Source organism: Centropristis striata, chromosome 19, assembly GCF_030273125.1.
Source record: "Centropristis striata isolate RG_2023a ecotype Rhode Island chromosome 19, C.striata_1.0, whole genome shotgun sequence".
Taxonomy (NCBI): Eukaryota; Metazoa; Chordata; class Actinopteri; order Perciformes; family Serranidae; genus Centropristis; species Centropristis striata.
The window spans coordinates 3384360-3399018 of NC_081535.1; the positions used below are offsets into that span (position 1 = coordinate 3384360).

At 37.4% G+C, this 14659-nt stretch overlaps 1 protein-coding gene across 2 annotated transcripts in view; it reads left to right on the forward strand.

Annotated features, from left to right (window-relative positions):
- Nucleotides 1–14659, forward strand: part of plppr1 (phospholipid phosphatase related 1) — a 105478-nt gene that overhangs the window by 41787 nt on the left and 49032 nt on the right. For both annotated transcript variants that reach the window (XM_059358029.1, XM_059358028.1), the window contains exon 2: nucleotides 4460–4572. In XM_059358029.1, coding sequence (XP_059214012.1) covers nucleotides 4513–4572 — 60 coding nt within the window. In that variant the 5' untranslated portion in view covers nucleotides 4460–4512. The remainder of the gene's footprint in view (nucleotides 1–4459; nucleotides 4573–14659) is intronic.

The window sequence follows — 14659 nt, forward strand, 5'->3', positions numbered from 1 at the left end:
CACAACGTCAGCAGCTGATCATAAACAAACCAGCATGGCTAATTATGCACAGCATCTCCGCTGATCATAAACATAGTGATCGTGAGTTAACAGCATCGCTAACTGTACACAGAGTGTCTGGTGCTTGTTGTAAACAAACAGAGATCGCTAAGTGAACACCTCCTGCAGCAGCAGCACATACACACTGTACTGCTACAGAGCTAACTGTTAGCCTGTTAGCACATACACACTGTACTGGTACAGAGCTAACTGTTAGCCTGCCAGCACATACACACTGTACTGCTACAGAGCTAACTGTTAGCCTGTTAGCACATACACACTGTACTGCTACAGAGCTAACTGTTAGCCTGTTAGCACATACACACTGTACTGCTACAGAGCTAACTGTTAGCCTGTTAGCACATACACACTGTACTGCTACAGAGCTAACTGTTGGCCTGTTAGCACATACACACTGTACTGCTACAGAGCTAACTGTTAGCCTGTTAGCACATACACCCTGCACTGCTACAGAGCTAACTGTTAGCCTGTTAGCACATACACCCTGCACTGCTACAGAGCTAACTGTTAGCCTGTTAGTAATTTGCAGACTGGACGCTAAGGGGTTAACATCCCCTCCGACTCTGCAGCTAGGAGAGACTGCTGCAGGAGGATTGTGCCACTTCGACTCGTTCTAAGAAGGAGTCTCCTTCACCAGAAAAAGTCACTTTTGTCTCCAGTCACTTTCTTGAAAAATAGTCTCTAAGGGGGTCTGAAAAGTCGCTAAGTTGGCAACACTGCTTCGCCGGCTTTTACAAATGTCGCGTGTTGTTGTCGGGTAGAGTACTACTTCACATCCTGCTTAGCGTTCTATCCAATCAGCAACCAGGCTTTTTTCAGGGGAGAAAAAAAGACCCTGCTCTTCTACAGGGACGAAAAAAGTCCAGACAAAAGTCCAATCTGGACGGCTCGTATTCAAATTAGGGGCGTTTCAGCGAGTGAGACCCGCCTTATTCCGGGTATTGCCCGATAGTGGAAACAGCCCTATAATAACCTTTCAGTACATTGTAATTCAAGAGGTCTGAAGGAAAACTTGACTTCTGCTCCTCCTCTTGGCTCAGTTTGCAGGCTTTAGTGAATCCAGCCTGACAGGAGACAGCAGTCTGCTGTTTGCTGTTCTAGAAATGCAAATGCACATCCATTCAGATGGTGAAAGCTTAAATCAATGGTGGAAAAGCCTGCAGAAAACTTCACAGTGGAAACAACTGCTACAAAAACAGAAGACAGGCTTATCGAAGAGACAGTCTGACAATAAAAGGTGCCAATATGGGAGAAGCTTTTCAGAGAGAGAGAGAGAGATGTTGCCAGTAGTTTTTAGCCTTCTGCTAACTTTAGCCAAAAGGCTAACAGCTGGGGCTAATTCAAGTTCATGTTTATGAAGCTATAGAGCCTCAAATCACAATCTGTCATATCAAAGGTATTAGGTATTATTCTCCACTGTGTTAAAGTGTTTTAGTCTTTTTGGTATTTTAATCTTTTTATCTTTTTTTGGTAATTTCGTGTCTTTTTTTTTTTGTTATTTTGTGTCTTTTTTGGTCAATTTGTTTCCTTTTTTGGTCATTTTGTGTCTTTTTTGGGGGTAATTTTGTGTCTTTTTTTGGTCATTTTGTGTCTTTTTTGGTCAATTTGTGTCTTTTTTGGTCATTTTGTGTCTTTTTTGGTCATTTTGTGTCTTTTTGGCATTTTGTGTCTTTTTTGATCATTTTGTTTATTTTTTGTGTAATTTTGTGTCTTTTTTTGGTCATTTTGTATCTTTTTTGGTCAATTTGTGTCTTTTTTTGGTCATTTTGTGTCTTTTTTGGGTCATTTTGTGTCTTTTTTGGTAATTTTGTGTCTTTTCTGGTCATTTTATGTCTTTTTTTAGTCATTTTGTGTTTTTTGGTCATTTTGTTTCCTATTTTGGTAATTCTGTGTCTTCTTTTAGTCATTTTGTGTCTTTTTGTCATTTTGTGTCTTTTTTGCGTCATTTTGTCTTTTTTTGGTCAATTTGTGTCTTTTTTTGTCATTTTGTGTCTTTTTTGCGTCATTTTGTCTTTTTTTGGTCAATTTGTGTCTTTTTTTGATCATTTTGCGGTCAATTTGATTCTTTTTTGGGTAATTTTGTGTCTTTTCTGACAAATCCCAAAAGTATCAAGTTGTTACTTTAATGCAGGCTATTCAAAATGCACTTCATCTTAAAATGAAGCGTAGAAGAAGTTCTCTTCTTCCATTTTTCCAGCCTGTGTTATGATGACAGGGTTGTTTTAGCTCCATTTAAACTTGCTGCAATTTTTGTTCAACGCAGCTCAAAATATTATAACATTTTCCCAACTTCTCTGCTTTCTGCCTCTGATCATCTTTCATCATCCTCTTTGCTCTTAAAAGTGGAAGCTTGTTCATAACTTTGTTGCATTATTGAAACTGTGTTCAGATAAATTCAAATGCGAGAGCTCATTGTTGTGATGGTGATTATTTTATTAAATGTGTGTTCTGGTCATTTGAGCATAATTAAACATGCCGCCTTTAATATGGCGATAAAAAAGCTTTGTTTTTTTGAAGGTGTGGGGGTTTGGGGGTGCATCAACCCGGTTAGGACATAGAAGGGGGTGAGTGACTAACAAAGTTTGGGAACCGCTGCAATAGACGAAGAACAGCGTGACATTTGTTTACAATGCTTGGTGCGCTTGATAAAGCACAGCATGACGGCAAAACAAATGAAAAATGCAACACAACAAGTCCACCAGACGTCAGACCTCAGACTCTGGGAACCTTATAAGGAGCATTTTTCAGGATTCTCTGACATTTAAAAAGACTAAACTACCAGACCAACTATTAAAGCACCATCCAGTCCCTTTTCCTTGAGGTTTTTTGAGCACCACTGACTGAAAGAGGACCCAAGAGTAGACCTTGGGGCGCTCCACAGGGATTTAATCTGTCAGCTGCTCTGGGAGTTCTTGCAGATCTCCCAGAAGGAATTTGAAAAAGGAAAAAGGTCATTTGAGCTGCTCTGCTTGTCCTTTTCTGCCACTGGGACCAGGATCAGATCTGAGCTGATGGATGATCGACTGGAGGAGCTTCTGATGATGTGACTGAAACCTCGACTCATGCATTGTTTTCAGACTCTAATCTTTGATCATGATATATGAGCTGTGTTCTGATATCCTTACTTCCATGAGTACACTTAAACACACTTACTAAGTACACAGATTTCAGCATGTGAGTGTTGTCTAAATACTAAATCTAATACTCTGTGGTGGACTTACCGGGAATTACGATCGTGACAGCCACCGCCAAAAACATTTACAAAAACATAACGCATCGACAAGATAAATACCAAGGCAAATCACAACTTGTTTGCTATATTTCGAGCTCTCAACCTGGGGGTCCCGACCCCAATTGGGGGTCGTGAGATGATTTCTGGGGGTCGCCAAATCATTTTGGAAGTCAGCTCTGTCTCCACTGTGTTAATGTGTTTTAGTCTTTTTGGTAATTTAATGTCATTTTTTGGTCATTTTGTGTCTCTTTTGGTCAATTTGTTTCCTTTTTTGTAATTTTATGTCTTTTTTCTATCATTTTGTGTCTTTTTTTGGTCATTTTGTGTCTTATCTGGTCATTTTATGTCTTTTTTGATGATTTTGTGTCTTTTCTGGTCATTTAATGTCTTTTTTTGGGCATTTTGTTTCTTTTTTGTGCCATTTTGTGTCTTTTTTTGGTCAATTTGTGTCTTTTTTGGTCTTTTTTTGATCATTTTGTGTCTTTTTTTGGTCATTTTATGTCTTTTTTTGATCATGTTGTGTCTTTTTTTGATCATTTTGTGTTTTTTTTAATCATTTTGTGTCTTTTCTGGTCATTTTATGTCTTTTTTTAAGTCATTTTGTGTCTGTTTTTGGTCAATTTGTCTTTTTTTGGTCAATTTCTGTCTTTTTGTGGTCACGGCAACTCACAACTTCTTTGCTATATTTAGAGCTAGCTCCTTTAGAAGATTACTTTATTAAGAAAATCCACCTGGCGGCCGTTGAGGCGTAAATTGTACATCGTTGCACACTCAGCATTTTGACCATTATGAGGGCAACATCCGGGTCTCTAGGTAAACTTCTTTTCACCGCGATTGGAAATTGGAACACCCTGCATACTCAAACTAAGTATAAGAAGTACAGGAAGTACAGGAAGTATTGGTATCAGAACACAGCAATGGACAGATGTCAGAAAGTCCCATTAACTGTCCCCCAGTCTTTTGAAATGTAATCTCCTGTGATAATAATCCACTTTAAAGCTGCAGGTGAGCGGTCAATACCAGGAGAGCTTCTCATCAATACTCCATCTCACCTCATAACACAGATCTGGTGTTTAATATGTAGAAATGTCGTGGCTGCATTTCGCTCATTATCAGATAATAACTCCTGACACTTGATGTTCCCGTCTTGTTTTTTTTTTTCTCCAGAGTGAGCCGCCGTGAATCCTGAGAGGAGAAGAAGTCTCCCGACAGGAGACAAGATGGCGTCCAACAACACCCTGCGCAGCTACTCCATCATCCCATGTTTCATCTTCGTAGAGGTGAGAGGCTGGGTGGGAATTTTAATCCCCATTTTTTTTTTTTTTTTGTGCGTGCAATGTACATGATGAGTTTGTGTGTGTGTGCATGCTTGAGTGACAATTTAACCATTAGCAAATGACCTCTTCTGGTAAATTATACACAGCTAACCAGAGCGTGAAGCGCTGGAATGAGTGGAAAGCTGCATGTGTGTGTGTGTGTAAAGAATTGTTCTGCTCCTCCATATTTAATTACCATGTCAGCTGAAAGTCCTTAATCAGAGAGATGTCTCAGGACGCCAGGCATTACTCTCTCTCTCTTTCACACACTCGCTTCTCTGAGGAAATATTTTACGCCTCTTCTCTATCTCGTGCCTTCTTCTCCACTGACCTTTGTGTCATTTTTTCTGACACCCTTTCAGCATAAGAGTCTCTGAAACTCAAAATGAATATAATTGTCTGCTGTGCTGGTGCTCCCAGATAAATGAATGAAATGTGACTATTTGATGTGATATATTCCACTTTCTGCTTACTTATATTTTATATATATATATATATATATATATTTATATTTTATATCAGCGCTTGTTATGAATCACTTGTTATGAATCGCTTGTTAAGAATCACATTTTTTGGTCAATTTGTGTCTTTTTGATAATTTTTTGTCTTTTTTGGTAATTTGTGTCTTTTTGATAATTTTGTGTCTTTTTTGGTAATTTTTTGGTAATTTTTTGGTAATTTTGTGTCTTTTTTGGTCATTTTGTGTGTTTTTTTGGTCAATTTGTTTCCTTTTTTGTCATTTTGTGTGTTTTTTTGATCATTTTGTGTCTTTTTGGTAAATTTATTTCTTTTTTTGATCATTTTGTGTCTTTTTTTGGTCATTTTGTGTCTTTTTTTGATCATTTTGTGTCTTTTTTTGGTAATTTTGTTTCTTTTTTGTGTCATTTTGTGTCTTTTTTGATAATTTTGTGTCTTTTTTTGGTCATTTTGTTTCTTTTTTGTGTCATTTTGTGTCTTTTTTTGATCATTTTGTGTCTTTTCTGGTCATTTTATGTCTTTTTTAATAATTTAAATATTTTACGCCTCTTCTCTATCTCGTGCCTTCTTCTCCACTGACCTTTGTGTCATTTTTTCTGACACCCTTTCAGCATAAGAGTCTCTGAAACTCAAAATGAATATAATTGTCTGCTGTGCTGCTGTGTATCGAGGCCTGTCCTCCAAAGATAAATGAATGATGTGATATATTCCACTTTCTGCTTATTTATATTTTGCCTCAGCGCTTGTTATGTAAGAATCACATTATTGTTCTGCATTTCTTTTCACACAACTGAGACTTTAACTCCCCCAGTTATTGATTAAGCGGGATATCAATAATTTAAATGGGGCTTTGTGTCCCTGAACAAGGAGAGATGGTAAAAATCGGCCTCCACTTGTGAGATGAATTCTGTTTAAATTTTCGGTAACACTTTATATCAGGAAACACATATTCAACATGAATCAGTTTCTTTTTAGCATGCAAATAATGAACATATTGGCTCTTAATTAGTCATTATCAAGTAGTTATTAATGCCTTATTCTGCATGGCCTTATTATACAACCAGTAAGACATTAACTAAGAGTTTTCCCTCAATAACCTCAGAATTATTGCTTATTAGTAGTAAGTAAGGAAGTTGTTGTATATGAGTTATGATCTTAATATGCTTTACTTTGTATGGACTTTATAATCTCTACATAGCGGTGAATGAAACCATGGAAACGGCAAAGAGCAAACACCTTCTCCTGACTTGTACGAGGTGAACTTGACTATGACGGCATTTGCTAGATTAAAGTGCCAAATCTACAAGAAAAAAATGTGCAGATTTAAGAGATTTAAAGTGGCAAATCTGCTCGACAAAAGTCGCAGATTTACAAGAAAAAAAGTGGGGGGAAAAACAGCTTTTTTCTTGCAGATTCACCACTTTAAATCTCATAAATCACATTTTTTTCTCGTAGATTTGCCACTTTAATCTCGTAAACTTTTATCTCAAAATATGACCCCCCTCCACCGGGTCCGTATGTTTTTTTTTTTACACATTCTGGCAGTATGTAATATCCTCCAATATTCTCTAGGGTTGAAATTTGGAATTTGCAAGTATTTCAATGAGTGTCCTATTAAGGGTTAAAGTTGCGCCCTTGATTCAGGCACAAATGCCACTACCTCCATCAGTTTGGTTCCTTGGTTTGATGCTGATTAACCTGTGTAGGTCCAACCGGAAAAGAAAATCAATCAGGAATTAATAAAGAATCAGAGCAATAAGCAGAATCGATAAACTGGTATCAATAGAATTAAATCAATTCCCATCCCAGCTAAAAATACTGCTCCATGTTGCATACCCTATTCTTGTTATATATATATATATATATATATATATATATATATATATAATGGATCAGTGACGAATGGTCAAATGGTGTAACCACAAAAAAATATTAAATATTAAATACTTTATCCACCTACAGTGTATTTAAGTGGACTTATACATGTAATAATCATCAACATCAACATTTTTTTTTAGTATTTCTACATTTACACGTTTCGTCAATATTGATCAGAACATATTCTAAAACAAAAAATGTTTTCTTTAGTTTTGACAAATTATGTAAAATTTGTTATATACCATAATGTTGCAATGTACACATGGATTGTTTTTTTTTTTCTCATTTTAGTTCACATTTATTTTCCTGTATATTATCAGATTTTTATGGGAAAAAAGTACCTGGTTACACCAACTGACAATGGGTTAGATCACGTCATTGACCCATATATATATATATATATATATATATATATATACATACATATATATATACATAATGCTATGATTGCCATGTTAGAAATCCCACTCGTGTCAATTAAAATGTCAATATTTTACTCCCACGCTGCCACTTTAAGTTCGACCATGTGAGAAAAAAATCCCCCTGTACAGCAACTGCTAACATAAAAACACAGTTCACATTTCAAGCACCCTCCTCCTGCAAAATGTGTGTTTTTTTTGTATTATTGTGACACTTTTTATCATCACAAAGTGCTTCATCCTTTCTAGAAAGTTCTCTGCTTGGACAGCCTGTCATCATTGTACAGCAATTTGCTCATTTGCAGCTTTCAAGTGTCTTGGCTGGAGCTCAGCATGAAACGCTCAGTAGGACGTGGCTAATCATGGCTGTGCAATTTGTTTAATTAGGATGTGTAACTACAGGGGGGTTAGTGTGTAACTGATTATTATGTCGGCGACAACATCCCCCAGTTCAACATCTCGGTGGTAAACTGTGTTTTCGGGATGTTTGGTGAAACACCAGAGCTCAGTGGGAAGTTTCTTACTGGATCTGTGTCTGACAGATTCTTTTTTCTGCAAAGTTACATGCTGTCATGAGTTCTGAACGTCCTTAGAAGTGAAAAATATAAATAAAAAATGTGTATGTTTATCAACAAAATAGATGATGATGAGTTTTGTAGGCTTCCCTGTTGCCATAGCAACGTGTTCAAAGCTGTTCAGGGCTGTTAGCCATTAGTTATTGATGAGTCTGTCACATGAGAGAAGTAAAATCATTACAAGTCCCAGTAATGGTTGTTATATTATTACAGTGTCAATCACAAAGAGAAATGTTCTCTCTTAGATAAACATTATGAATACATTTACTCTTGCTGTATATAACAGGAGCTCCACATGTTCTACATATGCCACTATTTACATTCACTTAAGACCTGTCTTGTCCTCTCCTCTCTGATCTGTGTAACCATTAGTCACATGACTGTTAGTCTTAGCCAAGTCATCATGAAGAGTTGCAAGACAAATTACATATCAAAACGTGCGGTTTGATCGGGATCAGTGTGCTATTACTTTTCTCTACAGAATACGAATTTTGGGGCAGTTACGTTGTGAAAAACTGCCCAAAATTTTGCATTGAAATGAATGGGACGGCCAACAAAAAATTTGCGAAAAAGAACAATAATTGGAGATTTTTAAACGTCTACTTCTCCGGCATAATTTCACCTAGAGACTCCATTTAAACTTTAAACAGTAGACACAAGTCTTGTGTATCGGTGTATTAATCCACGTTTCGATAGGTCATATAGTTTTTTATCAATCCCTGTTCAATGACCATGATCATTTTTGGAGAAATTCTGAGATTATAATGGGTGTGTATTGCACGGAATGTTCGTGTCACAGTGTGTGACATCATCGCCAGAGTGTAGAGGGAGAGAAAAAACTGTCAAAAAATAAATTTTAAAACTGCGCTCCAGGCCGCAAATTTCACTCTACAGAGATAATTTATACATAGAAACGTAGGAAAATTAGTCTTCTCCCTCACAATCCTCTGGTAAAGCTGTCAGAGTTATAGTTTGGGCGTAGGACGCACAGATGATCCACCAACACCACCAACAGCCTCATTGGCTCCCATATTAAAAACGCAGGAAGATTTCTGAAAAAGGTGGATGTAACAGTTTTTTTAGATCGCTCTAACAAAGCTATTTTTTTCATTTTTCTTTAAAAAAAACATATGTGGACGTTCAGGAAGAACTCAGGATGCTCAAAATGAAGTCAGATCAATGATAGGTATTATGGTTTTGCCAAAAATGCTTTCTGTTCGAGGCCATAAATTCCAGTCTGTCCACCTCTGGCTGCTTTCACTGTGCCAAAAGATTCAGGTGGCAGTTAATTCTGTTGATTGCTTTGATCTTTGATGTGATTACAGTTACAGATACACACACTCACGCACACACACATGCACACGCGCGCACACACACACACACACACACACTCCTTTATCAAATACTTTTAAAGGAATGCTTGTTGTAGGTGTGCTCCTTGTAATATTATGATACTATATTATATACAAGTATTAATTGTTTAAATCTCTAAAGGATCTCATCATAGTGAACACACACCGGCAGTAGCCCCCGTGGCCCTTCCACAGTTTCCCCAGAGGAAATTTTCTAGTTAATGTTGTAATTTTGCTGATTTTTCAAAAAAAAAAAAAAAAATCAAACGCACAGGTGACATATCGCCCAGCCCTACCGGTGAGTGTATAGCACCGTCTATCAGCCCTGTGATGGTACAGCTAAAAATGACTCACAAAAATGTTGATTTTACCACACAATCTGTTGGAATTCAGCCTTTATATGAGCACAAGACACTGTGAAATGTGTCTCAATATCCCAAAAAATGCATCACTCTGTATATTATGTGCTGCAGCAGGCTGACTGCTCCTGGGAGAGACGCTGTAAAAGCCCATTGAGGCGCAAGCTTTCTTTAATTTTCACGACTGTAAAGAAGAGGGGGAGTAAGTGAAAACAGACAGCTCTCAAAGGCGTCCTATCCTCTCCTCCTCTCCTCCTCCTCCTCTTCTCCTCCTCTCTGCCCGTCCCTCTCCTCTCGTCTCTCGCTCTTTGATGTCTCTGTCACATCCTCACAGCCTCATTTCTCTCCTCCGCCCCTCCTCTTCCTCTTCCTCCCTCAATCTCTCCCCTCATCTCTTCCCATTCCCAAAAAAAGATACAAAATTACTAGAAAAAGACACAAAATGACTGAAAAAACACAAAAAATATTAAAAAAAAGACACATAATTACCAAAAAAAGACACATAATTACCAAAAAAAGACACAAAATTATTTTTAAAAAACACACAAAATGACCCAAAAGACACAAAAAAGACAGAAAAAGACACAAAATGACCAAAAAAAGACAAAATTATTTTAAAAAAGACACAAAATTACCCAAAAGACACAAAATGAGCAATAAAAATACACAAAATGACCAAAAGAAGACACAAAATTACTTTTAAAAAAGACACAAAATTACCAAAAAAGACACAAAATTATTTAAAAAAGACAAAATTATTAAAAAGACACACAATTAATAAAAAAAGACATACAATTATTAAAAAAAGACACAAAATTACTAAAAAAGACACAAAATTATTTTAAAAAGACACAAAATGACCAAAAAAAAGACACAAAAATATTTTAAAAAGACATAAAATTACTAAAAAAGATACAAAATGACTAAAAAAGGACACAAAATTATTTTAAAAAGACACAAAATCATTAAAAAAAGACACAAAATGACCCAAAAAAGACACAAAATGACCAAAAAAAGACACACAATTAATAAAAAAGACACAAAATTACAAAAAAGACACAAAATGACCAAAAAAGACACAAAATTATTTAAAAAAAGACACACAATTATTAAAAAAAAGACACAATTTTTTTTTTTTTTTTAACCACAAAATCTATTGGAGCCTATTCAGCCTTTATCTCCTCCCATTCCTCATGTTGTCACAGGAGCTCTTGCTCCCCTTCACCTCCTTTATCCTCCGCTCCATCTCGGTGCCCCTCACTCTTTCCCTCTTCCTTTGTTTCTTCTTTCTTTTTTTTTTGTGTCCTCTTTCTCTTACTCACCCTGCCTGTCACGAGCAGAGCGAGGCAGAGGGACAGTGCACACGTCACATGACCGGAACGAAGCTCTCTGATTGGTGGAGAAGCTTCAGTGCCGGAGGCAGCGTGACAGGGAGGATGCTTATTTATGGTGATTTGTTTATTTAGTCATGTAACTTGTTGCTTTTTCCGTTATTTAACCTCAAGATGTTGAGGGAGAGAAAACAAGCAGGGCTGTGAGATGAAAGGGAATAAGAATAGGATGAGAGGAAGACGGGACACGAGGGAGGAGGAGGAAGGATGAGACAGGGAGGATGAAGAAAGTACAACAGTGGGAAGGAAGTGAAAGGTTGCAAAAATGATGAGGAATTAATTAAAGGCAGCGCGGTGGAGGTGAGCAGGAAGAATGGAGAAGAAGAGATATATCCTGTACCTCCCCCTGGATGAGATTATGTAACACACAGAGCCTCGGGCGTTCATTCATATAACTAGGATCACTAAGACTTCTCACATTCTGTGTACAAAACCTCATCGAGGGCCGAGAGCTGGGACACAAAATAACAGAAAAAAAACTAAATTACTTAATAGAGACACAGAATTACCAAAAAAGACACTAAATTATTAAAAAAGACACACAATTATTAAAAAAGACACACAATGACAGAAAAAGACACAAAATGACAGAAAAAAACTAAATTACTTAAAAAAGAAACAAAATTACCAAAAAAAGACAAAAAAATATTTTAAAAAAAGACACAAATTTACCAAAAAAGACACAAAATTATTTAAAAAAAACAAAAATGACCAAAAAAAGACACACAATTATTTTGAAAGACACAAAATTATTCAAAAAAGACACAAAATTATTTAAAAAAAAGACCCAAAATGGCCCAAAAAAGACACAATTTTTTTTAAAAAAGACTGAAAATTATTTAAAAAAGACACAGAATTACAAAAAAACACTAATTATTTTAAAAATACACAAAATTATTAGAAAAGACACAATTATTAAAAAAAGACAAAATTATTTTAAAAAGACGCAAAATTACGTAAAAAGACACAAAATTATGTAAAAAATACACAAAATGACTAAAAAAGACACAAAATTACCAAAACAAGACACTAAATTACAAAAGAAGTAATTAAAGGGACCTTCCACACACAACACGGTAAAGTGCCATTCATTTAAAACTCACATTAAACTTTCATATCAAGGTGGGGGCCACAAAATATCGTCACGAGGGCCACAATTGGCCCGCGGACCACGAGTTTGAGACCCCTGGCCTATAGTGAGTTACAAACCACCAACCAGCACCACGCTGTCAGGAAATGAACCCATCTCTTGACTATCGTCTGTGAAAAACTCCCACCGTCAACCTCAGAGATGATTTCTCTCTTTTATCTTGCTCCATCTCTTCTTCCTCTGTGGTGTAATAATGTTCTGGGCTGTCACGATTTCAAAAACAAAAAAAAAACCTCCATCATCCCCGCAGGGAGCGAATGTTTTTGATGTGGCTCTGTCTCTCTCTCGGCTGCACTGACGCAATATGATTTTTAACTTGGGGGATTCTGAAAAGGAGCTTTTATCTGGGGAACCGCATGGCAAATTTAGTTTTGGAACAGCAAACAGCCTAATTAAACCTGATAGTTTTGCTTAAGTTTGGACAGGAAACATGCCTGCAAGTTGGACATTTTGACTTCAATGACCTGAGTTTCCTTGTGAATGGAGCAGCCAGCGGTGATGCTGTCGTTTGAAATTGGGGGAATTGTCAATCTGTGACCCGCACTCTTTAACAAACACATGATGTCAGGAGCAACAAGATATCAGTTAAATTAAATTTGAAAGCACATGTTTCATTTGTTTTTTTCACTGTTCACAGTCAGACTCCATGGAGAGGACTTAAAAGCAGACATCACAGAGAGTTTAGAGAGTTTTAAAGATATTAAGTCAAGCAAACAATGGGAAAATTTTTTTTAAAACTGCCAAAGTTTACGTAGTGAGGCAGAGGTACAGAAACCTTGTCATTTTACAAACAGGGCAACATGTATGGGCTGAAATATGAGCCACCAGAAACTGAATTTGAATTATTTATATTTGAATTGCTTAACTTGAATAATTGCATTAGAAAACTGAATTTGAATCACAGAATTTGAATTTGTATTGTTCAATTTGAATCATTGCATTGAAAAACTGAATCTGAATTGTAATTTGAAATTTAATTTTTTAGTTTGGAACTGAACATTCAGTTCTCACAATTCAAATTCAGTTTGCAAAATTAAATTTCAATTTTCTGCGACAAAGATACACAGAGCGCCTCTTTGGCCAATCAGCACCTCTGTTTTTTTTCGTAACATTTGTTGCCATAGCACCTCTTCTGTTCCGGAAGTGCTCATCCATTGGTCAAGCCAGTCTAACTTCTTCCTCCGTTGCGTGGCGAGTGGCAACCTGGTGGCAACAAATGTTACAAAAGAAAACGGAGGTGCTGATTGGCCAAAGGGGCGCTATGGCAACCGGGTGGCAACACATGTTACAAAAGAAAACGGAGGTGCTGATTGGCCGAAGGGGCGCTATGGCAACCGGGTGGCAACAAATGTTACAAACGAAAACGGAGGTGCTGATTGGCTAAAGGGGCGCTATGGCAACCAGGTGGCAACAAATGTTACAAAAGAAAACGGAGGTGCTGATTGGCCGAAGGGGCGCTATGGCAACCGGGTGGCAACAAATGTTACAAAAGAAAACGGAGGTGCTGATTGGCCGAAGGGGCGCTATGGCAACCAGGTGGCAACAAATGTTACAAAAGAAAACGGAGGTGCTGATTGGCCGAAGGGGCGCTATGGCAACCAGGTGGCAACAATCTTACAAAAGAAAGCGGAGGTGCTGATTGGCCGAAGGGGCGCTATGGCAACCGGGTGGCAACAAATGTTACAAAAGAAAACGGAGGTGCTGATTGGCCGAAGGGGTGCTATGGCAACCGGGTAGCAACAAATGTTACAAAAGAAAACGGAGGTGCTGATTGGCCGAAGTGGCGCTATGGCAACCAGTGCCCCAATGCATCATACTGCGTAATGTGCTATCTCACGATTAGCATGCTAACGAATACATACTTCCTACCGGCATTGCACTAGTTTAAATTAAAAGCAGATTTAATAAGACGTGGAAATTATAAATACACTGGATGAGGAGTAGAATGCCTGGAAAACAGGCCCAAACCTTAGAAATCTGACCCTCAATAGACATTCCCCAAAAGGCCCAAGCTTTTTGGATACATGTGAGAAAAAAAACAAAAAAGGAGTAAGTGTATTGTGTTACGAATAGACAAGTTTTGACAACAGAAGTGTAGCTTCACAGTCTAAATCCAGGCAAGCCAGACTAAGATCCCCATTCCTGTCAGTCTTTTTTCACCGAGTCTACTAACGCAACATGACAGTGAAATGAAAATCTAGGACTCGGTGCTGGATTTATATAACGCTTTCCTGGTTGTTTTCAGGGTGTGAGGGAGGAGATGGGCAGTGGGACTGACAGTCGAAAGATTTTGGAGTGAAGGAGACAAAGAATGGAAGAGATTAGCAGCATTAGAAAAAGGGAGAAATTTATGATGAAATTGGCTGTGTAGACAGTAATTACACCCAAATTTAACAAAGCAGTATTTATTGCAAAGCGGGTCTAAATCTGCCATAAAAGCACCGACGTAA